The sequence below is a fragment of the Schistocerca americana genome, chromosome 8, assembly GCF_021461395.2.
Source record: "Schistocerca americana isolate TAMUIC-IGC-003095 chromosome 8, iqSchAmer2.1, whole genome shotgun sequence".
NCBI lineage: Eukaryota > Metazoa > Arthropoda > Insecta > Orthoptera > Acrididae > Schistocerca > Schistocerca americana.
In genome coordinates, this window is record NC_060126.1 from 277,114,231 (window position 1) to 277,140,299 (window position 26,069).

Consider the following 26,069-nt stretch of genomic DNA (forward strand, 5'->3'; position numbering starts at 1 on the left):
AGATAGAGAAGATCCAAAGAAGAGCGGCGCGTTTCGTCACAGGGTTATTTGGTAACCGTGATAGCGTTACGGAGATGTTTAACAAACTCAAGTGGCAGACTCTGCAAGAGAGGCGCTCTGCATTGTGGTGTAGCTTGCTCGCCAGGTTTCGAGAGGGTGCGTTTCTGGATGAGGTATCGAATATATTGCTTCCCCCTACTTATACCTCCCGAGGAGATCAAGAATGTAAAATCAGAGAGATTAGAGCGCGCACGGAGGCTTTCAGACAGTCGTTCTTCCCGCGAACCAAACGCGACTGGAACAGGAATGGGAGGTAATGACAGTGGCACGTAAAGTGCCCTCCGCCACACACCGTTGGGTGGCTTGCAGAGTATAAATGTAGATGTAGATGTAGAAAAATTCTGCTGGAGGAACATCCGCAATTGATCATTATAGTAGAGGGCGAAATACCGGTTCATCTGTCTAACACTTGCAAAGTTGCTTAGAAATCAGATTAATAATGTTGCTCACGAAGCATATGTTCGCTTTATCGGGCAATAACAGAGTTATTGACTGTGGATGGTATGGTCAGAATGGAAATAATGAAGTCTCTGTAAAAAAAAAAGTCATTAATTTTGGCACTTTTCTTTAATGGATTCCCACGTAGATTTCTTCGAAGTTTTTAGGGCTCATCTTGTTGATTCTAGGGTGATTCCACTTTGACTGCTAGAAGGTCCAGATCTGCGTTTTAGCAATATTAGAAGACCTAAACAAATGCGTTTTTCAGGAAATTCTTAATGATCAAACAATCGCAGATCAGAACAATGGTATGGTAGAAACAATTTTTGACTTGGTGTTCACGATCCACATTTTTATTGAACTTCTTGTAAATTCTCATATACTTCTTCTTAATTGTCACATCATCAAGAAAACAGTTTTGTATCAATCTTCATATATTTACTTTCCACTTTAACCAAACACAAGACTTGACTTATTTTACAAAGCGAAATAACAAATTAACTTCTGCAAAGTGAAACAAAGACTGCTCTGTGCGCATTCGCGCCAAAACGGTTACAAGTAAGTCAAAGATTATGACAGTCTCACAGATATGAATACACACAAGAACCATATCATTGTAATATATCGATACATCGGAGTACCTATACATTAATAAAACCAAATGTGAATATTGTCACAAAAATATGTCTGTTACTTCGCAGAAAAGTAGTACGATATTACTGGTATCGAGAACTGGGGTTGGAGTGCCGTAATGGTAACGTAAATAAAGAACCATTACATCTGTAAGGTTCTTTTTATCTACCAATGCTTAAATCACGACCCGTTTCAGGTTCTTACACGTCCATCACCATGTTGATAACTTTGTGCTGCCACCCCGAGGGCAGCTAGGGACGAGTACAGGACGCAGTACTCTGCTCTGTGCTCCTCGGCGGCAGGCCGCGTCCAGGACTCGTCCATAGCGGCGTTCGGGGTCGCAGCACAAAGTTATCAACGTGATAAATGATAAGAGCTTTACAACTGAAGAGGTATTCTCAACTTCTACTCTTGTAGCATAACTATTCGTCGGGCACGTTATGGTAGTTCAAGACCAGAAAAGGAATCAGCGTAACACAGGAGTCAGTACGAGGAATGGTAGTGGTGATGCAAGTGTGTGTGTGTTGCGGCAGACATGCTGCATAACCACGAGGCGGGCCTGGAGGCGGACTACGCGCTCAGCTCGCTGGCCGTCTGCAGCGCGGGCCACAACGTGCGCCGCCGACAGATCCGCCGCCTCAGCGACGTCGTCGACAGCGTCGCCGCACACGACACGGGTAAGCGGCGCAGTGCAGCCTAGCAGGCCAGGCGGCGAGCGCAAGTAGTCTGTGATTACAAACACTTCAGATAGAAACGTACTGTAGCAAATTATACAGATATGCACAGCATAGCGTATCACTGCCAAAAAACTATTCTCTCAATCATAATACAGAGTGTGCAAGATGAAACGGGCCACGAAAATGTTCCATGTCCCTTAAGACAGGCAACCCCATTTACATAATCTGCTATTGGCGCAGGTGACGCAAGTTGGATTGCCTATCTTCAGGTGCACAAAATATTTTCCTAGGCAATTTTATTTTACCCGATCTGTACTTGTCCTGCTTCAAACTAAAAGTGCTATTTATTTAAATGATTGTACGTAGCCTTCACATTTGATTTATTTGCTAGTTCTTTCCAGCGACACGTAGCTGTGGCTCAGTCTGATTAAAAAGAAAAGAAAGAAAAGAGAAATATGTATGAGGAGAACTCGTGCTGAGAGAACTAGATATACGTCGCAATCTCATCCCTCCAGTCCGCCCCTCTCTTCCTCCGTCTCTCTCTGTCCATGCTCTCCTCCTTCCCCCCCCCCCCCCTCTCTCTCCGTCCGACACCTCCTCTTGCCCCCTCCCCCCCCCCCTCCCATTCCTCGTGCCACCTCTCTCTGGCCATCTTCTCCTTTCCTCTTTCTGTGTCCATTTCCTCCCACCCCTCTTTCCGTCTCCCTTTTCCTCCTCTCTTTGACCTCGAGCCTTGTATACTGTTACTGCAAATTCAGAGTCTTTGGTAGTAATTATAAGCCGATAAGCCTTAATACAACATTCCTGTTTGCTGATAATGTTTCATTATTACATATTTTATATATATTATACGTATTAAAAATTAGAGGTCTGCATTATCTCCGATTTTTACCGGCGAGTCCCACTCGCCCCTCTGGCTCTCGGGAGTATGCGGCCGAGCGTCCTCTTCCGGCGGCTGTGGGCAGCCGATCGCCAGCGCTCGGCCGAGTGCGCCAAACGCTCGGCCGAGTGCGCCAGTAACCGATGGACTCAGTGCCAGCGAGCGGCGCTTCGTCACACTCCTTGAGATCAGAGGCCACCGCTTCACATTAACCACTCACTTATTTCTTTTACAAATGTCTTTCGTTGTTTACTATCAGTTCTATGACCTAAATAATACACCTGTATATGTTACATTTGATGTTTGTTAATATGTTGCAGACTACTGGACTTTCGCCTTTGAGGTTATCATATATTCCAGTAACTGTGACGTTAAAAACTGTAATGTCTGTATTTAGTATTTTGTTCCGTTCGGTAGACGAACGGGAACACAGTAGTTTAATCATGGACTATGTGTACCCTATCTCCAAACTCGGCCACGTATACGTTGTACTAATATTGAATGCAGGATCGGGAAGGAATGACGGAGTTAAAAGTAACACTCACGAAATTTTGTTGCACAAACGTTAATTTCTGAACAAATTATGACCTGTAAATAACGTTACAAATGAATCATGACTATACAATTCGTTTTTCGTCATTGGGCCTCCCTGCTACACAGGCGTCATTTGTGTTCCTGGAGCTATTACTACAGCTGGAGGTTTGAACTACTTCCTGTGAAGTCAATGAAAGTGGAATCATACATTTATAGAGTTTGTGGAATGTTTCCTTCCTTGTGATTACGTGGTATGTTGTGAATACTTACGTAATTGTGGTGGATCAATAAGAGATCATCCACCTTGTTTGATTCCAGGCACGATCTTTTGCTGGACAGCATGTGACCGTCCTGGCTAAAATTTCTCTCGCTGGCAGCAGTAGTGGCAGGAATACTGAGAACTCTTCTGGCTACTACCGACAGCCTTGGAAATAACCCCGCGTGCGTTTTCCACCACTGCAAAATTTGTCCTTCGGCACAGCTACAGTCGGATTTGGAGAGCGAAAGGTACCTATCGAGTTCATTGGTAGTAACTGTGTGTCCATCTTCGTCGTCCTCATCCGAACTCCAGTCCATCCTGGACTTTTTCATGGGAAGAACTTGGTCACTGTTTCCTTGAGTGGACTCTAAACATGAATGAAAACATCCGTAAGATATTCCTGTCACCTTCAAATTTGTATACACCGAAGTTAGAATTACTGGTTACTAAACGACTATATTTTCGGTGACATTTTATATATATATCGCACAAATTACATCAAAAGGCATTGTGGAATGTTTAAGCTGCGAAACCTTTCCCAAATATCGCATTGTAGACGTAATAAATGTTGAGCTAACGAAAGATGGCAGATTAGACAAACAAACATTCGTTTACTAATTGGTTTCAGTGAATGAACCTTACCATTTACGGGCAGTTCCGAGTACAATCGTCGAACTTCAGCATACGCGGCTTGCTTTTCGTCTGCTGTGAGTTTCTTCAAATGACGCCGTGATGGCCATAGAACCGTGGCAACGTAATGGATAGCCTCAATTTTGCACATCTCTGTGATGAAGTATGCTGCTTTCCTTTTTATTTTCGCCATGAGCTGAAAAGGGAACCCCATATTCATAACTGCACTCTGATAATTCAACAGTTGTGTAAAGGATCGTAACCTATAGAAAGTGTTCTTACCTCGTTGTCACTGTCTATTGGTTCACAATGATGTAACAGACTTGTACCACGGCAGCACACGTTCCAGCGTTGTTATCTTTGCAGTTACCAAATCCAAACTCGCTTCTTTAAAGGGGGTTAGAAAAGCGACAACGTCTCGTACGCACCCTTCTTGGAAGGTTTCTGAGAGTGTCGATTGCCCCCGGGATTCTAGTAGATCTCGAATATCGTCGATTTGACTTATGACGGAATTGAGCATTAACAGTATACTGTTCCACCGAGTTACAGCTCCTTGCTTCACAGAGTGCCACAGACGCTCCGAGTGACCCGATCTCTTCAAATAGCCTACTATAACTCTTACTGATGGTAGACACGACAGGATTTCAGGGGCTTCGTCTTATAAAAACGTCTCTTGAAATGTGTGACGAAGGGCAGTCATCAAGCAGTGATCAAAGCAAGGCAAACAGTCGTAAGATTCAAGTGCCTTCTTCATGTTAGCTCCTTGGTCGGTGACAAAGTAACATTTCGTAAGATCAGTCTTGTTAATTCCTAACGCAAGCATCCACTCTTCGATTTCGTGCAGTATGTTCTCTTATGTCTTAGGTACGTCCGGAAACTCGGTTGTTATCAAAACAAGCGCTTCTAGCTGCCACTCATCATTCACATAATGCGACGTCACAGTCAAAAAATTTCTCTTCTTGTAGTTATCAGACCACAGATCAGCGTCTAAAGCGCACATTTTGTTCTTTAAGGCACATATTAGCTTGGGCACCATTGTCACCCGTATTTTGTCTGTCTTTTCTTTAATATGCCGCGATACAGTGGTAGGGTGCGTAAGAACATCTTCTATACTGACTTTGCCGTAAGTGGCGCCAGCATTGATGAGCTCCTGCGAATAATTCTTGAAGCCAATCTTACTACAAGTATTTAACGGTAGCAAATCTATTCCACTCATATCGACCAACCTATCAACAACTTTCTTTATGCTACTTGGTACTGCAAGTGACCAGTGGACTTCTGCTCCGCATTTACTTTTGCAGTGACGAATCATATCTGTTGTGCTTGACTGGTACGAAAGTATGGTATCGCATGTGGTACATTGCACGAAACCAGCAGAAGCCTGCGTGACAGGATCTACTACAAGTGCCAGCGATTTCCAAACTTCACTTTTCGCTTCCTCTTCCGACATGTCTTTCTTCTTCAGGACTAATGAGCCGCTCCTAATTCTCTCCATAATACTTCTCTTCGTTTCATGAATGGAACGTTTACGACCTATACTTGGGTTATCCATAACGCTGTCTGCGATGCTCAAAGCCAGGTCGTCAACTGCGTTTACACACGGTTTCTAATGCGATTCGGCACTGTATAGCGCGCGGTGGTTGTACTGTCACCGGCCGAGATTGTGAGTACGCTCGAGCGCCCGGCAGTGCTCGACAGTCCAACCGATAACCGAGAGGTGGAGGACAACAGACCACATCGTGCATTAGACGGCCACAGCCGTATCGCAGCGTGGGCCTTTCCCAGCCGTCGAGCAGCGGCACGAAATGGGAAATTCTCAAGCGGTTGTTTTCATCGAAATGCAGAGCTCTATTAAAAATACATAGCCTGTGTTCTTCCTAATGTTTAATAGGGTACTGTGTAAAAACTTGAAGTAAACCGGTCAAGAGCCTTTCGATGTCTTTGGTAATAACGACTTCCCTTTACATATTAAATATTTATTCATATATTACATATATCAAAAATACTTATATAGAGACTTTTACATATTCTAAATGTAACGTTGTGTCAAAATTTAAAAGCAATCAGTGAAAAACTTTTCCATATTTACAATATTGAACAAATGAGCATTTACATTTATTTTCTATATACAAATAAATGTTCGTTTGTTCAAATTCTTAAATCTCCTTCAATTCCATAACGCGCGTCTTTTTACATGCCTACTGGAGCCCCATATGGTATATAAATAAGTATATAATATATTGTTGCCAAAAATCTAATATTTGTTTATTTATTATCTTAGACCTCCGAATGTTTTTCATCGAACCCTTTGAAATTTTGACATAACGTTTCATTCAAATACATATTTGCATTTACACACCGACGGGAATGATACATGGTGTATATATATATACCATATGGCGCTCCAGTAAGTAAATAGAAACAGGCGCGTATTGGAACGCAACGTCGGCCAAAATTTCAAAGCGATCGGTGAGGAACTTTCAGAGATACATTATTTTGAACAAACGTTTTATTTGTATAGGTTAGCGAATGGCTATTTCACTGAAAATTACTATTTACAGTTATCTCAAAATACAAAGTAATATTCAGGCCACGAGTGTAGTGTATTGATTCCTTCGTCATCAGCAGGAGCTCTGTTGGATCGACAAGGAAAGATCCCACAAAGCATTCTTGAACTACATGGCGAACAGTCTGTTTCCAGCGCCACAGTCTCAACCTGGAGAAGTTATTTTCTTCCAGTTGTGTGGAGAACCAGTACAACTGCCAGCGTTGGTTCCTATTCGGTTAAAAATCGACCAAATCTTGCGTGGCAACTCAAAGCCAGATTGCTTGGTCGATATGTACGGCATCTTAAACTGTTTTGTCGTAGTAAGAACTACCAGCAGTTATGAAGATTAAAGCCGTTGTCAACTAACATCCCTGCAGTTTCCAGACGTGGGTGGTGAGAGCGAAGCTTTCTTTTACTGTTGGTCAGCGTGAACAAGAAGATGAGGCTTTACATGTATTTTTTGTACTCCCACGCGAATGCACTTTCCCACCGCAGAGATGGAGGTGGTATGTGGCTAAGTATCGGTAGTCGTTAAGTTGGTGTAGGTCTGATTACAGCTACTATAAGACGCGTAACATGGTTGAGTTTTGTGTCAATAAATCTTGTGAAGGTATTATTTATCCACGCTGGGCAGCAATACTTCGCAGCAGGGCAAATCAGTCCCAGAGCTGAATTATTGAGTGTCGATGCCGAGGATCCTCATGACGTGCCACACTGTTTAATTTGCAACAGTTAGCTACATCTTCCAGGCACATATAGTCACCGCTCCGGCTTATATATCTGTCGTAGTGTTGTACCAACTTATCAATACCCTCGTCAAAGAAGTTGACCTCCTGTGGTTTCCGACAATTTTCTACGCTGGACTGCAGCTTGACGTCTGCGTCAAAATGTTGTCTTCATTGCCAGACGTTCCTTTAAGCAGAGAAGAAAATCAGAGGGACTAATGAAACACATTCCCACCGAAAATGCTGCAGGAGCGTCCTCATAACATCTGCAGGGTGCGGCTAAGGACTGTCATGAAGAAGAAAATGCGTGACAGTTACTTTAGGTGGGGCTGCAGGAAATCAGGCGAAATCTCTCAGCAGGACCCATACTTCACGGGAGATACCATTTTCTAGACATCTTTACGCCCTCACTGTGCGCTCAGAACTGAGAAGAGCGACGTGACGGTATCTACGGCCTAACACATCTGTGCAAAGCTTCATCGGATTTGCACAGTGGTTTCCATTTTGTGATAGATCGTTCGCACTTTCCGAACAGCTCTCGTTCATGTATCGTATTTTGATGTAAGAAACCAGTTGTCTCCGGTAACCTGTCACAGAATAACTGCATTTCTTCTGATTTCTCTCCTCCATTGAATTTTGGACCTGTATTGCTCTAAAAATATCTGCACAATTGTCCAAATGTCGACATTATGTGATGTGTGCCTTGCTCGAAAATAACCATATTCCATACACAAACGGCACTTGCTGTTGACGACAGTAATGGCAACTTTCTACTATTCCCCCTCAACACTGCTGACGACTTCAGATGTTAAGTTCCATAGCGCTCAGAGCCATTTGAACCCTCAACACTGTATTGAGTACTGTTCGGAATGTTTGTTTTTTTTCTGGCAGTGTTAGTTGTACGTTATCAGTCGTACGCAGTAGTGTGGATACGTTTATTGAGAAGAGTTCTTCGATATGCACCTAGGGTGGGTATCACTGATTCCAATGTAAGAGTGGCGTAATGACTCTGGGCTGTAAAGTTTTGACCGTGTATTGTGTTGTACGTTTTGGGGATTGAATATTACTGCCTCCTACACTCTTCCCTTCATTCTTTCCGCCATTCTCATAGAACCAAGGGGAAAGGGTTGACAAACCGAATAAATCATAATGGAATTATTACTCTGTAATGAACCAACAGACAACACGGATCCCTTATATCAAATACCCCGAAAACATCCCTAAACTACCACTGAAATTATGTCAATGGATTTTGGGTTGAGTCTGTTCTTCTGCGCTGGGACTGGATGTTAATACACTAGTCAAAGCAGTTACGAGACTCAACACATGAAAAAAAGCTTTTCATGCATTGTAGCACATATATTTAAAAAAAATATGGATTTACCCCCAATACCATAAATTTTGCAATATGTTTGAATATATGCAGTACATTACAACACACTATTGGAGATATTCTATAACTCTTGTATGTCACTTTAAAACAGAACAAACGATATTAGTCGCATCACTAACGAACAGTTCACCCTGGACTCCCCCTCACACTAAGCCAGATTTACTTGAAACCCATCGAGTGAGTGGTAGAAGACAAGCAGTCTACTGCAGAAGTGTTAAAGCGCCCCACTTCGAAATATGTCAGGTACCTAACTCAAAAGAAATGATTTGTGCTGCATATCAGCAAGCGAGTATCTGGAGCGGAAATGTTGCATGACACACAAAAATTTGCACGTCATCCGGACAATACTATATTCAACAAGTTGTAAAAATTTGTGTTCCTTTTTCTTTTAAACACGTGAAATATAAAAATTCCAAATGAAAGCTAAAAAAAAACAAGCAAAAGGATTTAATATTGGCGAATTGAGAAATTTTCATTTGTGGTTTAATATCGTAACATTACGCAGAGCTTTTGCCGCAAATAAATTTAAGGCAGCGCCGTACAGATTCAGGCCGAACAAAAACAGACAGAAACACATATTCCGAAGGAAAATCAAAACAACCGATGGGTAATTATAAAATGAGGTGAAATATAAGCATAAGAGAAATATTACTTGATCTCTAAGTTGGATGCGAATGATTCAATCTATTTCTGTAAAAGAATGTGTTGTCTGCCTGCTTTGGCGGATAAGAAATATTAACGTAGATTTGTTTTAAATAATGAGAGAGAATCCTTCTCCGACTTATGTTAAATACACTGTAAGAATTAATTATTTTAGAAAATCACTTTCTGCTTGAAAACGAAATAAATCGTAAGGGAAGGAAATCTTTTCTTGAGTAATCAAATGACAGCAATATTCATAGGGAGGCCGAAGGCCTGAACGCAACAGTTACTTCTTGGATGAACGAATAAGCATCGGTATCATCTGAAGGCCTTAAGCAACAAAAAGAGTCAAAGCTAGAACATATCACTAATTAGTGAATACATAGCACCCAGTTGGCCAGATTTCAAGTTCCCACGGGACAGTACGAGGTTAAAATGTTGATGTATTTAGACTCGGTACGAGTTGAAGTCCTAGAAGGGTAGACTCGGTTCACAGCTCCAGTATGAGGAATAAAATTCAGGTCCAGGGTAGAAACAAAGACAAGAAATCTTACAATTTTACTAACTGATCAGTCACTGGAAACACGGCGTCGTTATTGCTGCGGCTCCAAAGTAAGTTTCTGATAGAAGGAATGCGATTGCATTCGGCAATTGGGCCAGGAAGCCCAATCAGAGAGAAATCCTCATCATGGCTGCAACACCTAAATACAGCCCGGGCGCCAAGATACCGCAGGCATTACTTTGTCATATGGCCCACGGGGAATGAAAGGTCCGTGGGGTCAGCGAACTCTATCGGAGTATGCTGCTTGGTGGCCGGGCAGATCATGATCCACTTGCGTCTGTCTGCGGGAAGGCTGACCCCTAAGAGTTATGTGACCGCTTCTTTCGAGTGTAACGTTGGTTGTTGCCAGGTAGGGGCAAGGCCTAGCCGCAGCAGAATGTATAAATACACTTCGAACAATAACGCACACAAAGCTATAGCTAAAGCAGCAAGCAGTAAAATAAATAACAGAAGTCGCGCACAAGTAATAAATTACAAAACAGTCTCAAACAGGTAGATAGGAATCACTGCGATGTAAACAGACAGAAACCTATAGCAATGTAAGTTAGCCAAATTGGAACCGGTAAATTCCGTGAATGAAGCCGGGTTTAGCTCAAACTTAAAACAAACAACGTAAGAAACAGTGCAGCACAGCAGATAGATTTAAACAAGTGTTCACACAGTCTACACACAAAGCGCTCACCAAATATGGCCATCGAGCGCCGATGGCCACAGCTCAGTTGTCTCACTTTGTTCCTGAATTCTGCAGTAAGAAGTACAGACCAAGTTCCAGGGCCGTCTTTTATCAAATATGGGCGTCACGGTTCTCGAGCATGTATGTTGATATAAAAGAATGATATTCGGTCTTGCCTAATGCATATAACAGGAATGTCCCATATAACTGACACCACTTGTCCTTGGAACGCCATCCTGCAGCTACCAGTCGTAAACGACTGAGTGTGAGGTCACTCGCATCGCAGTTAAATCGGTGCGATAGGAACGGAACGTGCCCGCTGGTGGCACGCGAAGCAGGAAGTTGCTTACCTACATAAGCAAAAGGGTTTACATCGCGCTTTCGATATCATTTTGAAGCTGAGAACAACTCAGTACTTGTGCACAAACCAAAAGATGTTCTGTTAGTGGTGGTCGCCTTGAAAGTAGGAGCCATTTGACTCCATAAATTTCTGTATTCGAGTAAAGACATCATTCCACCGGGCTGTATTTTAAAATACTCGCTCACGCAAATAACAACTGCGCACCACTAATAAGTTATAAGATTGCAACTGAAATCGCTAGATGTACATGTACAGACGAACAGACGATAACAGATTCAGAAAAATTGGACCATTTAATTCAAGAAAAATAACTTGACAAATTGAGCAAGCCAATAACGTATCGGTCCAAATCTGGCCCTTATGCAGACTGTTATTCGTCATGGCATTGATTGATAGAGTTGCAGTTGTTTTCAAAGAAAATGCACTTTTTACATGCTGCACATCCAAATTTTTATTTTTATTTATGAACCCAGACACGTTTCGTCTTTTTTACAAGGCATCTTCAGTGGGTGTCCTGAAATATTACATGATTCGTCCATTTTTACACATAGGTTATGGTTTCACATCTAGGTTATAGATTTAAAAACAGTTCCTTAACGTTTTTTTTTTATGAAATGGAAAGGTACTTACAGGTAACTTCTAATTCATTGCATCTAAGCAAACTGCTTTTTCTCTTACAGTTCACTTTCAGTTCACTGTATACGTTACATACCACTGTAACTGTCATAACTTTTGTTTAATTTGGTGACTAGATCCCTATTGTACCCATTGTTTGTTTGCTATTTGTGTGATGATGTCTAGTTCTTTCTGGTAATTTTCTGTGCTGAGTGGTACTGTGTTGAGTCTACGAAGCATGTATCTGAGTGCTGATTGTTTAATGGTTATATCTAAAAAGTTTATTTAGTTGTTCTGTTCTTTTTCCATTGTGAATCTTATCTTTCTGTGTATTGTGTTTATATGTATGCAACTGGTCAATTTTTGCCTGAGGTTCATCTATTAAACAAAGGATGTCATCCATGTATCTGACCCAATAAGTACCCCTTCATTTCATAAAAAAACATTAAGGAACTGTTTTTTAATCAATAATCTAGATGTGAAACCATAACCTATGTGTAAAAATGGACAAATCATGTTATATTTCAGGACACCCACTGAAGATATATTTCGTATGGCTAATAGAATACAGCAGTAAGTAAGTAGTAACACAAACAACGTATAAAAACAATGAACGGTCAATGTTACAGGCAACAAACAATTATTAGATCTAAATAAGGAAGTAAAACACAAAATACACAAAAATACATAGAAATTATAGTAATAGTATCTAGTAATAGGTTTTTCAGAATTAGAAGAGTAGACCAGACTCATGGTTGTATGTCCAAGTCCCTCAGCCAGCCAGAAGCGTCTCCCTCCAGGAGGTGCAGCTCCTGCATTGTGCCAGGGAATCTCCTCGTAGGGCAGTCCATTGCGATATAATGTAGAGTTTCTGGATTCCCACAGTCGCAGTTGGGTGAGTCAGTCTGTCCCCATTTGTGCTTCCAGTAATTACATCTACCATAGCCTGTTCGGATACGATTTAAAGTTGTCCAAGATTTTCTGGGAAGACCGAAGCCCTCGGGCCGTACGGTTGGGTCCGAGACTAAGTTAAGGTGATCAGGGTTAAACATATCCCATTCCCGACGCCAGGCTTCGTCGATATCATAATTGTCCTCGATCAGCTGTTGCCCTAATTTCCAAGATGGCTTACGGGACTTGAGCCTGTGGCTGGAATTCTTGCAGTCTTCGTGTAATGGTAGGTCACGGTTGTTAGCGCACTTTTGCCATTCCCTTTTCAGTGCAGATCTTTGTCTTAGATGAAGTGGGGCTATGTTAGCCAGTACCGGGAGCCATTGGTGTGGCGTCGGTTTAATAGTGCCTGAGATGAGCCTCATGGTGTCGTTTAGCTGGGTGTCCACCGTTGCTGTATGAGTGCTGTTTAGCCAGACCGGAGCGCAGTATTCAGCCACCGAATATACAAGTGCAAGAGCAGATGTCCTGAGAACTGTGGCGCTTGCTCCCCAGCTACTTCCAGTGAGATTGTGTAGGACATTATTTCTGGTTTTGATTTTTGCTGCGCATTTGTATAAGTGCTCCTTGTACGTCAGAGATCGGTCCAATGTAATTCCCAGATACTTTGGGAGGGGATTGTAGTTAAGCAGCTGGCTCTGAACTCTACTTGGGGTGCGTAGTTTGCCTGTCTGTTGTTGAGGTGGAAACAGGAGACTTGGGTTTTAGAAGTATTAGGTCTGAGCCTCCATGTTTCGAAATATTCATCCATTTTGATAAGGTCTTCCTCAATGATTCTTTCGGAATTGTGGAAGTCTTGATGATATGTGAGAGCAATATCGTCTGCATAGATAAACTTCTTAAAAGATGTCTCTGGTAGGTCTGATGTATATATATTAAAAGGTAATGGAGCTAGCACGGATCCTTGGGGCAGGCCATCATTTAACCTATATTTCTTGCTTATCTCTCCATTTAGGTGTACTTCAAAAAATCTATTTGAAAGCATATTGTTGATTAGGGTAGCCGTTTTCTTGCAAGGAATAATGCGTTGGAGTTTAAGAATCATTGCCTCCCTCCACACTGTGTCATATGCTGACGATAGATCTATGAACACGGCGACTGTCTTTTTCTTCCTTTGAAATCCACTCTCAATATGTGTGGTAAGAGATAATACTTTATCACAGCAGCTCCGACCGGGTCTAAATCCGGCTTGTTCAATAGGAATGAAATTCTCAGCAATGGGTTTTATTCTGTTGAGAATAAGTCTCTCCAATAGTTTGTAGCATACACTTAGAAGAGCTATAGGTCTATAGTCCTCTGGGAGCTTTCCATCTTTGCCAGGCTTAAGAATGGCGACGATCTTGGTTTGTTTAAATAGTGGTGGTAGTGTTTCCGATCGTTGGATGTCATTGTAAAACTGAGTTAGCCACAGTAGAGCTCGAGGTCCTAGGTGCCGTAAGAACTCGGGGTAGACCTCATCTAAACCAGCCGCTTTACCCATTTTCATTTCTTTCAGTGCTTCTGTGATCTCTAGGATGGTAAAGGTTTTTGAGAAATTATTGTCGGGTGTGGATTGTCGGAGCTTGGTTCTCAGTTCTTTCTTTACTTTCATAGTCTTATCCTTGTTGCTGCGTGGTGTTTTTCTCGTAAGGTTAACTATTCTGTTTGCTACCTCTTTGGGGTGTATGTTGCCACCCATACAGGGTTTAATGGAGCTTTCACCTAGGTTTTTAAGAAGGCACCAGGCTTTCTTGCTGGAGTGCTTGAAGTCCATATTTTTCGTGAGAGTGTGCCACTTTTCTCGTCTTGCAGAGTCCAGGCATTGGAGAAGCTCGTCCGCAATTTCAGGATCGTTGTTTTGCGAATATGCATTATATAGGTCTATGCATTCTTGGCTCCAGCCGGGAATATAAGTTTTCCTGTAGCCTCTGGGAATGTGTTTTTTGCCAATGGCTAGGATTAATCCCACAAAGCGGTTGTAGTTCTTCGATGCGGGTGGGATCCATTGGATGTTGTGATCCATTTCGGCGGTAAAGGCTTCCCAGTTGGCTTTGCCAAAATTCCATCGAGGTTTAGGTGTAGATCTCACTATTGGAATCTGTATACCGACATGTAGCAGGATGGGCCTGTGTTGGCTACGAGGAAAATCAGGCAAGATCTGTTTATTACAGCGTAATGGTAGCTTTTTGGCGTCTCTGGAAACAAAGCACAGATCGGGGTTGTAGTCTCTTTTCCATCTAGCCGAGTGGAAAGTCCCTTTATCCTTTAGATCATGGATCAAGAAGACGTCTTCTATGTCCGCCCATTTCATTACTCCCTCCCCATCCTCATTGGTGTTGTTATATCCCCACTAGGTACTGTGGCTGTTGAAATCGCCCATTATCACTGTAGGATGTTGTATGTTGGAAATAGCAGAGTCATTCAGTGACTGAGTTGGGGGTTTGTAGAGGTTGATGACTTCAATATCAGCAATTTTTGTTCTTATGACGTAGGCGCTTGGGTCAGTGTGTGTTTTTATACCGTGGACCTGGTCAGTGTTGTTTTTAAAGTAGGTGGCAGTGCCATAGTTAGCGCGGTAAGTTGCTGCAGCAAGGGAATAGCCTGGAAGTTTGCATCTATTTTTCAACTGCTTTTCGTCGGCGCAATGTGTTTCCTGGAGCAAGACAGCATCCACTGAATGGTTGTCCAGGACTTTAATTAGGTAGTCAGATTTAGCTCTACTCATTCATTCTACGTTGAGTTGTAGGATTTTAAGGACGTCTCCAATGTCCTTAGTCAACGGGTTCTGAGAAGAACCGTTGTTTCGGGTATTCGCGTTCATGCCTGTGCTGATTCTGTAAAGCTGGGAAATCCTCACAGGTCCAGCAGCCAGATTTGTAGACTATTTAGCCGTGATAAAAAAATCACGTTGCCTAGGGTGCACCACGGGGAGGCTAGTCTACATTGCACCCCACCCACTGAATACGCCGTGTAAGAAAGGCGAAACGGGCCTGGGTGTATATATAAAAATGAAAATTTCGATGTGCATCAAGCAAAAAAGGCGTTTTCTTTGAAAACAACTGCAATTTGTATACAGCAGCTGCGAAAATGGCCGCTACAAGAAACGTGTTATTGATAGAGTTGTTGGATGTCTTCCTCAGCGATACAATCCGGTGACCTTGGTGACCGAGGTGGGGTTTGCTATGCATGAACACAACAAGTAGAAACTCTCGCCGTCTCGTTTCTTGTAAGCCCAGGATGGCTTGCCATGAGGTCGACAAAACGGCGCATAGGATTTTGTCGACGTACCGCTGTGCTGTAGGGGTGTCGCGGATGAGAATCAATGGGGTTCTCCTGTTAAAAAAAAAAAAAAAAAAAGGGAGGGGGGCGCAACCTCCTGGTCGTCGGGCTGTGCTGTATTGACGGTTACTGTCGGGTTGGTTTCCCCCCACTGTCTAGGGCGTCTCCAGACACATTTGCGCTGCAGCTGGGCTTAATTCCAGGCGAGACTCATCACTTAAGTTAATTCTACTCAAGTCAATAAGATTTCAGACCGAAGACGTGTCTGCGGACGCCCCAGACAGCGGTGGGATACCAACCCCACTGTCGTCCGCCATTGGCCCGACAGCCAAGAGTGAAGGTCTGGGGTGTCACTTCTTTTCGTATCGATACCCTTTGATTGTCATACGCGGCACCCTCACAGCTCAGCGGTACGTCGACGATATTCTACGCCCCGATCTGTTGCCTTTCATGGCAAGCCGTCCTGGGCTTACATTTCAGCAAGATAATGCCCGCTCGCACACGGCGAGAGTTTATACTGCTCATCTTCGTACTTTCCAAACCCTACTTCGGCCAGGTAGGTCGCCGGATCCCTCCCGAGTTCAGAACGTTTGGAACATTATGGGCAGGGCCCTCCAATTAGCTCGGGATTTTGACAGTGTAACGCACCAGTTAGACAGAATTGGTCTCTACATACCTCAGGAGGACGTTCAACAGCTCTGCCAATGCCAAGCCGAATAACAACTTGCATAAGGGCCAGAGGTGGACCAACGCCTCACTGACTTGCTCAATTTGTGAAGCTGTTTCTCTTCAATAAATCGCCCAATTTTTATGAAATTAACCATTTGTTTGTCTGTACAAGTACATCACACCTACAGATTTCCATCCCATTTGGATAATTTCTTCGTGGTGCGTTGTTCACTTAGAGTACACTTTATTCAGCACTAATAGTTTCAGGCATGGCCGATTTTCAAGTGCGTCTACAGACACAGATTGGATACATCGTCCTCGTCTCATCATTCAAAAATTGCGGGTTTTGCGATTTGCGCAGATCGGCATGGCGCACGATTTGCTTTGTAAACTAAGGGAAACCTCAGGAAAAACCAATCTCAGAACCGAGAGACGCGATCTACTTTTATTTAAATCTGCGAAAATGTGTCCAAGACAAAAAAATTAGAAAGCTATGTGTAGCCGCCGATTGCAAACAATTCGCTAGCATCATTGGTTTGAATGCACGTTGTCCTCATGGAGGAACGATCAGTCGAAAAATGACTGATTATAAATTCAGTGTGCCAGGAGGGTTTTAAGTAGCCCCAAACAGGACTCGGATGCGTTGGTATTGTATTGTATTGAATGGGGGACCAGCAAACGACGGAGAGTCTTCGTCCCCACCGTAGCCCCCAGTGGTACACAACCCCACAACAGACTACAGCTGTTCACTCACCCCATCGCTACCCCACACCAAACCCAGGGTTATTGTGAGGTTCGGCCCCCGGGGAACGTCACATACCAGACGAGTGTAACGCCAATGTTTGCGTGGTATAGCAATGATGGTGTACGCGAGAATCCGTGGGATAAAGTTATAGTTATCACCTCGAAAAAAAAGTCACAGTATTAACAGATAAAGTGGAGATTGGATGTACCAATTTGTTTGGCATCCTCAAGCAGCGCACTGCGCTACTGCGGTGCAGGCTGGAAACATGTATGTGATTTTTTTTTTTTTTTTTTTTTTTTTTGCGTGCACATTAAAACATTATGAATACATCGTAAATGCATATTACACCTCGAACCATTAGTACAGAATTCACCCACAGTGCTCTTTCAGCCTTGTAGGTGGAATTCCTCCTCTCTATGTACAGTGGGGCGCAAAAGAAGTGGACGAAAGGAAATTTTGCTTGATGTGTCACTGCAAAATAACATAGCTCGATGACACTTGTACCATACATGGGAAGGACTAGTACAGTATAGTACAGAAGGTAACTTAAAGAAATTCGAAGTGAGAGGAGCATAAGCGCCATATTCAAGGACAATAATTACATTGAAGCCACCACAATTCGTGATGGGCCCCTGGACGCAATAAGAGGCGGCACATCAACGTTACTAGGATGATGATCACCACATATGGCAGTGCACGCCCTGAAACATGCTCATATGCTGATCATAACATTGGTAAGGAGTTCTTGTGGTAGGGCGTTCCTTTCCTCCACCAGCGCCGTTGGGCAACTGCTAGATGGTGGTCGGTGCATATGGACGTATTGCAATACGTGTATGCAACACATCTCACAGGCTCTTGATGGAATTTAAGTCAGGAGAACAGGCAGGCCAGTTCGATCATGTTCGACTTTGTTCCTGATTGCATTACGTGTTCCCAACTCTGCCATAAGGTGGTACGACCAGAATTGTTGGTAATTGGTCGTTTCGGGGTCCAGGCGTTTTGGTGGATAGGCGTAATGTTGCATGGGCGTAATGACTTCCAAATCTTTCAACACGGGATACTCATCGGCCAACGCTATTGTGACACTGTACTAATTCCACAGCTGCGTCTTTTCAGGAATGTGCGCGGTTCTGACTCCATTTTTATGGATGACCACATCGGACACCACAGGTGGAGCAACTCCTGGAACGAGAGGATGTTTGGCGAATGGACTGGTCTGCCAGTTCTCCGACTTAAATCCCATCGAACAGATGTGAGATGTTGTGGAGACTTTTTTCAGCACGTCCACTTGCACCAACGACCGTCCAGCAGTTGCCAACCATTCTGGTGGAGAAACTGAACGCCATACTACAAGGGCCATAACCAACCTTGTGGTCAGCGTGGGAGCAAGTCGCAGAGCGTACATTGACATCCATGGTCAACACACACCCTCTTAAGAACCCTATCCCGCTTTCTTTAATGTCCAAGGGACCGTCACGAATCGCGGTGGCTTTATTTTAATTACTCTCTTTTAATAAAAGTATCATTTCTGTTCATGTCACTGCGTATTTCTTTCAGGTGCTTTCTGTATTATTGTGCATCAATTCTTTCAATTTAAAATTTTAGAAAGCGTTCTTCCAATTGACAATGATCAATTATCGATGTTAAATATGTTAAAAATTTAGTAAAACAGTCTTCATCGCAACAGATGTGTACTTTGGAAGGCAGCCGGTTTTGATCTATAATTGAGATCATATCCAGATCGTAGGCACCATGATGACAGCTGATGGCGGTGACGGAGCAAGATCGATAAGGACAAGCCCGTGTTATTACGAATCTTGCTTTATCCACCACCATCACGGTTCCTACGGGTCCGCAGCTCGTGGTCTAGGGACTAGCATTGCTGCCTCTGGATCACGGGGTCCCGGGTTCGATTCCCGGCAGGGTTGAGGATTTTCTCTGCCCGGGAACTGGGTGTTTGTCTTGTCCTCATCATTTCATCATCAGTTGTGAGAGTGACTAGATTAGATTGTAGAAAGAAAATGGACTGTGTAAAAACTGGGACTTGGTACAGGCGCTGATGACCGCGCAGTTGAGCGCCCCACAAACCAAACATCACGGCGCCTTTGGACTGAAGATGCTCTAAATTATAGACCGAAACCAGTTGACAACTAAATAAACATTTGTTGCGATCAAAATTTTTTTACTAAATTTTTCAAAAGTTCATTCAGGGTGTGGTCGAAGAATCATCCAGCTGTGCTACTCGACAGTGACATCACATTATAGTTACTTTCGACCTTAAGATTTGCACACCGTTTTAGGGTGAGATGACGGAAGTCATCGGATAGCGAAACACTCTCATACAGATCACTACCTGTAAGCCTATTGCGTACACGAGATATAAAAGGACAGTGCATTGGCGAAGCTGTCATTTGTACTCGGGTGATTCATGGGAAAAGGTTTCCAAAGTGGTTATGGAAACACGACAGATTTTGAACGCAGAATGCTAATTGCAGCTAGAGGCATGGGACATTCCATTTTGAAAATCATTAGGCAATTTAATATTCAGACATATACAATGTCAAGAATGTGCCAAAAATATCACATATCATGCATTACCTCTGGCTTCAACGCGCTGTGGCACCAGACGACCGATGCGAGTGCCTCTGCTACGAGCACGTCGTCGCCTGCAGTGCCTCTCCTACGGCAGAGAGCATATCGGTTGGACCCTGGACGACTGGAAAACCGTGGCCTTGTCAGATCAAACGCAGTTTCAGTTGGTAAGAGTTGATGGTAGGGTTTATGCGGCGCAGACCCCAGGTTGCAATTGTCAACGAGACAGTGTACAAGCTGGTGGTGGCTCCATAATGGTGTGGGCTCTGTATATTGAATGGACTGGGTCATCTGTTACTTTTGCCTACATGGAGGCCATTTGTAACCTATCATGGATTTCATGTTCCCAAACACTGACGGAATTTTTATGGGTGACAATGCGCCATGTCACTGGGCCACAATTCTTCGTGATTGGTTTGAAGAACGTTCTGGACAATTCGACCGAATGATTTGGTCACCCAGATTGCCCGACATGAATCCCATCAAATATTTGTGGGACATAATCGTGGTCAGTTCGTGCACAAAATCCTTCACCGCCAACGCTTTCGCAATTATGGACGGCTGTATCCCACGACTTCTGTCATATCCTTGTATTTGGTAAGTTACGACGTTCCGGTTACAGTGCTTGATAAAAATATCACCAGTCTGGTTCTTGTCTTTCATGCTTTTTACTAATAACTGCATCTTTGCAAAGACGAATGTAAATCTAAGCCATTTCAACTTCAGAATAAGTCTGTTAGATAAATGAAGACTGTGCTTCACGGCAAAGAAATGGCATTTTAAAATGTTCTCAATGCAATTACTCTCGCTCAGCAATTAATGAATGCAAAAAACCTCCGTGTCCTTTATTGCTGGTGTGATTATTCTCAAAAACAAGGTAACAATTAACTGCTACGTCTGATTCTGTAAAAAATCGTAGTCAGATACCGCGCAAGGAGCTAAGCAGCTCATAGCTGTAGCGGAAATATTGGTCTGCGCTGACTTAGTGAGATCTGCAGAGCGCGGACAGCTTACATTAGTGAATATGTACAGCCGATTCGTTGTTTCCATTTTCTGCGCAGTGTTTCAATGACCGACAGAGCCGTCTTCTTCAGGTTCTGCATGTTTTGTACTCCATGCCAGGAGTCCAGCCAGACTGCAAATTATTGTTTGTTGAGCGTTGCTATTAACAGTTCGACTCTCAGGGCCCGCTAAGCCCTTTGATGATTGTTACTCCGTGAAACACTCGTTCTGTTAATGTTTTCCAGCTCTGGAGGATGATATGGCAGACTAGATCATAAACTGAGTGCCGAACCCCGAATCCAATTCAAACTGAAATCTCTATCACGGTTTATCACAACTGTCGACTTGGTATGTAGAGACTTTAGAAAGTATGTTACGCATGTCGTCCCACGCTAAGACCACAGCTCAACAAGAGTGGCGCATTCTCAGAAGAGAGTGCCTGTTCCCTTTTTCCTGCAAACAGTTCTGCTGCACGGTGGATATCATGCGCGGCAGAGTGTGGGAGAGAAATAAGAAACGAACTCCGAAGTGCGTGGGACAGTTCAATTCTTGTGAGAAAGACGTCTAAACTGCACTCAGATTCACCGTCAAATTCTGCCAGTGTATGGACCAAATACAATGTCTAGTGCAGCCGTAGTGAAATTGTGCCTAAATTTGACCAAGGCCGCACAGGCGTGAGTGATGCTGACCGAGGAAGGAAGGCCATCGACATAGACCATAGACTGCAATGACCAGGCAACTGCCGGCCGCGGTGGTCTAGCAGTTCTAGACGCTCAGTCCGGAACCGCGCGACTGCTACGGTCGCAGGTTCGAATCCTGCCTCGGGCATGGATGTGTGTGATGTCCTTAGGTTAGTTAGGTTTAAGTAGTTCTGAGTTCTAGGGGACTGATGACCACAGATGTTAAGTACCATAGTGCTCAGAGCCATTTGAACCATTTTTTATTAACGTCTTCAGGACCGTTTTCTTGTGTACAGGGTGGTGAAAACTACCTGCATTCAAAAATCGATCAGTGTTCATCGGTTTCCTGTACACTGAATGACCAAGCCGGCCTCCTACCTTCCGCTCAACTAAAACATCTAAGAATGGTAGCTTGCCATCCTTCTCCATCTCCATGGTAAATTTAATGTTGGAATGGACACCGTTCTTGTGATCCACGAACTGCTACAGTGTATTTTCAAGGTGAGGCCGTATCAGAAACATGTCATCGACGCATCTATGGAAGCAAGACGGACGCAACACCGCAGAGCTCAGAGCATACTCCACAAAGTGCTCAATGGAGAAATTCGCGACTGCAAGAGGCAATGGCGAGCCCCTTGTTGTGCCATCCATCATTTCACAATATTCGTCGCGGTACAGGAAGTACGTTGTCATTAGAACATAACGGAACAACTTGACGATTCCATGTAGAAACTGTTGGGCCAAAAGCTTGTTTTGTACTACCACCCTCGTAAAAAGGGACACCACGTCCAGACTAACCATTAAGTCGTTTCTAACTACTAGCATTTTCTTGAGCGTTTGAACAAATCTCTGCGAGTTTGCAACATGGCGTTCACAATGACCTAGTTTTGGCGCTAATAATCTTGCAAGATGTTTTGCCAATCTGTAGATGGGCCAGCTGACTGTACTAACAATGAACCTAAGAGGAACATGTTCCTTGTGTATCTTTGGCAGTCCATATGGCCCGGGAGGTCTGGCGGCACGAGGCATTAATTTCTTCACGACTTCAACTGTTAACCCAGATTCCTTTAATAACTTCCCTGTCTTCCTGACTATGTGTTGTGTCGGATCGCAACTAAGCTTCCGGTACGCATCATCTTCTAATAAATTTAGCAGGTGGCAGTCTTCAGTGTTCAGACCACGGTAGCATTTCATTTGTCAGCTGGCAAGACAATCATGTTCTCGGTCTCATGCAATAAGCGTAAGCCACGTCATTCCTCCTGGACTTCGGTGTCTTAGCTTTCTGATGACGATCACCTACAGACTGAACTGCAGGACTTGAGGCACTTGTTTAGGGAGAATGGCTAAAGGAAAATGAGAAATTGCAAACGCTTTCAGGTGTCACCGAAGAAGGACGCCTTGTGGATCGGCAGAAAAAGGCATCCATCGGCTTTCCTGCCATCCTGTGGTGCAACGAGCAGCAAGTTAGGACGTTTACTGCAGAGACATGGATTGAGACCAGTGTTCCGGCCGCCCACACAAGATACGAGATATGTTGTGACGTGTTAAAGACGACATAGCTCTTCGTGTGCCCAGGTTGTCCCTTGCTAGTGTAGCAGCATCTACACTCCTGGAAATTGAAATAAGAACACCGTGAATTCATTGTCCCAGGAAGGGGAAACTTTATTGACACATTCCTGGGGTCAGATACATCACATGATCACACTGACAGAACCACAGGCACATAGACACAGGCAACAGAGCATGCACAATGTCGGCACTAGTACAGTGTATATCCACCTTTCGCAGCAATGCAGGCTGCTATTCTCCCATGGAGACGATCGTAGAGATGCTGGATGTAGTCCTGTGGAACGGCTTGCCATGCCATTTCCACCTGGCGCCTCAGTTGGACCAGCGTTCGTGCTGGACGTGCAGACCGCGTGAGACGACGTTCATCCAGTCCCAAACATGCTCAATGGGGGACAGATCCGGAGATCTTGCTGGCCAGGGTAGTTGACTTACACCTTCTAGAGCACGTTGGGTGGCACGGGATACATGCGGACGTGCATTGTCCTGTTGGAACAGCAAGTTCCCTTGCCGGTCTAGGAATGGTAGAACGATGGGTTCGATGACGGTTTGGATGTACCGTGCACTATTCAGTGTCCCCTCGACGATCACCAGTGGTGTACGGCCAGTGTAGGAGATCGCTCCCCACACCATGATGCCGGGTGTTGGCCCTGTGTGCCTCGGTCGTATGCAGTCCTGATTGTGGCGTTCACCTACACGGCGCCAAACACGCATACGACCATCATTGGCACCAAGGCAGAAGACGACACGTCTCCATTCGTCCCTCCATTCACGCCTGTCGCGACACCACTGGAGGCGGGCTGCACGATGTTGGGGCGTGAGTGGAAGACGGCCTAACGGTGTGCGGGACCGTAGCCCAGCTTCATGGAGACGGTTGCGAATGGTCCTCGCCAATACCCCAGGAGCAACAGTGTCCCTAATTTGCTGGGAAGTGGCGGTGCGGTCCCCTACGGCACTGCGTAGGATCCTACGGTCTTGGCGTGCATCCGTGCGTCGCTGCGGTCCGGTCCCAGGTCGACGGGCACGTGCACCTTCCGCCGACCACTGGCGACAACATCGATGTACTGTGGAGACCTCACGCCCCACGTGTTGAGCAATTCGGCGGTACGTCCACCCGGCCTCCCGCATGCCCACTATACGCCCTCGCTCAAAGTCCGTCAACTGCACATACGGTTCACGTCCACGCTGTCGCGGCATGCTACCAGTGTTAAAGACTGCGATGGAGCTCCGTATGCCACGGCAAACTGGCTGACACTGACGGTGGCGGTGCACAAATGCTGCGCAGCTAGCGCCATTCGACGGCCAACACCGCGGTTCCTGGTGTGTCCGCTGTGCCGTGCGTGTGATCATCCTTGTACAGCCCTCTCGCAGTGTCCGGAGCAAGTATGGTGGGTCTATTACACCGGTGTCAATGTGTTCTTTTTTCCATTTCCAGGAGTGTATATAGGCCAGACAATCTGCACAGTTGAGGAGCTTTTTACCGATCACAGGAGACATATTAAGAAAAGGGAGCTTGACAACTCGGTCATAGCTGAGCGTTGCCTCGAGAAAGGGCAGAAAACAAAGTTTGAGAACACAAGAGTCTTGGCTCATTTGGCTCATGCGTCAACATGGGGCTGAGATTAGAATGAACAGCAACAACTTCAACAGAGACCAGAGCTACACACTGAGTATGGCGTGGGGGCAGGCTTTGGATGTCGAAAGGAAGCTACGGCAAATGCTTAAGGCTTGTAGGGAGGAGGGTGCGGCAGTTTCAAACGTGGCGCCGGCCCCTAGCGCCACTTGGTTCCGTGACAGGCTGGAGTTGCTAGGAGCTGCGCAACTCACCTTTTGCACACGCGTCGCTTCAGCTCTCACTAATTGTGCCAGCGGCCATAATCGTAGGTATATAAGTGGGACATAGTTCCAGTCCCAGCTCCTCCTCCAGCCCACTCCCTTCCCCCCCATCCACTTCCTGGCGTGTCAACAGTATCGTCTCCTCTATCTAAACATTCGCTCCCTCCCTGCCATTAAATACCTTTTCATACATACTCTGTCCCAGCACCAGGTCGAGTCCTTCATCCTTACTGAAACCTTCCTCCAACCTCACCATGTTGTCCATACTTCTCCCTATCTCCTTCACCGCAACAATAACCTCCTTCCCCTCACACGAGGTGAGGTTTGCTATTGGCCACCTCCCTGTCTGGCCACAATGAGCTTCGTCGGTCCACAACACGTTACTCAACCAATCGTCATCTTCCGCCATCTTTTGAAACACCGATACCGCAAATGTCCTCCGCTTCACTAAATTGCCAGGTAACAGTTCACGATGCCGATGGATTTTGTACAGATAGCATCAGAGGGTACGCCTAAGTGCCAACCAAACAGTAGTGTATGGAATGCCGGTGCGACGTGCGACTGCATTGACGAACCCGCTACAGTATCCATTTGTTCCTGAACTGTCTCAGCAGCATTACGCCTTGTGCTCGGTCGGCCACTACGGGGTCTATCGTCTAAACAACCCGTGGCTTCGAACTTCGAAATCATTCTCGCCACAGCTGCATTTGTCAACGGACCTTTACCCGCACGAATCCCCTTCCTATGGCGATAGGATCGTTACACTGAACGAGTACATTCCCCATTCTGATAATACAGCTTCACTAAAAGCGCCTTTTCAGGTAACGTCAACATGCTGCGACTGCTGGCGCATCTGATTCTCTCTCTCTCATTACAGCTGCTTTTATATACAATTGTCATCCGCAGTCACTGACGTTTTGCTGTCCAGCGCCATCTGTCGCACATTTTGTGAACTTTTTTTGGTTCTAATAAAACCTCATGTCATTCCATGCATGTGTGTCAATTTTTACCTTTCTATCTACATTATTCCGTGGTTTATTAAGTTTTCAAATTTATACCGACTTTTTGATCATCCGGTATATAGGCCAGACAATCTGCACATTTGATGAACGTTGTACCGAGCAAAAGAGACATATTGAG

At 44.6% G+C, this 26,069-nt stretch overlaps 1 protein-coding gene across 1 annotated transcript in view; it reads left to right on the top strand.

The window, feature by feature from the left end:
• Nucleotides 1–26,069, top strand: part of LOC124544719 (uncharacterized protein CG3556-like) — a 113,926-nt gene that overhangs the window by 16,949 nt on the left and 70,908 nt on the right. The window contains exon 3 of the mRNA XM_047123364.1: nt 1,665–1,808. Coding sequence (XP_046979320.1) covers nt 1,665–1,808 — 144 coding nt within the window. The remainder of the gene's footprint in view (nt 1–1,664; nt 1,809–26,069) is intronic.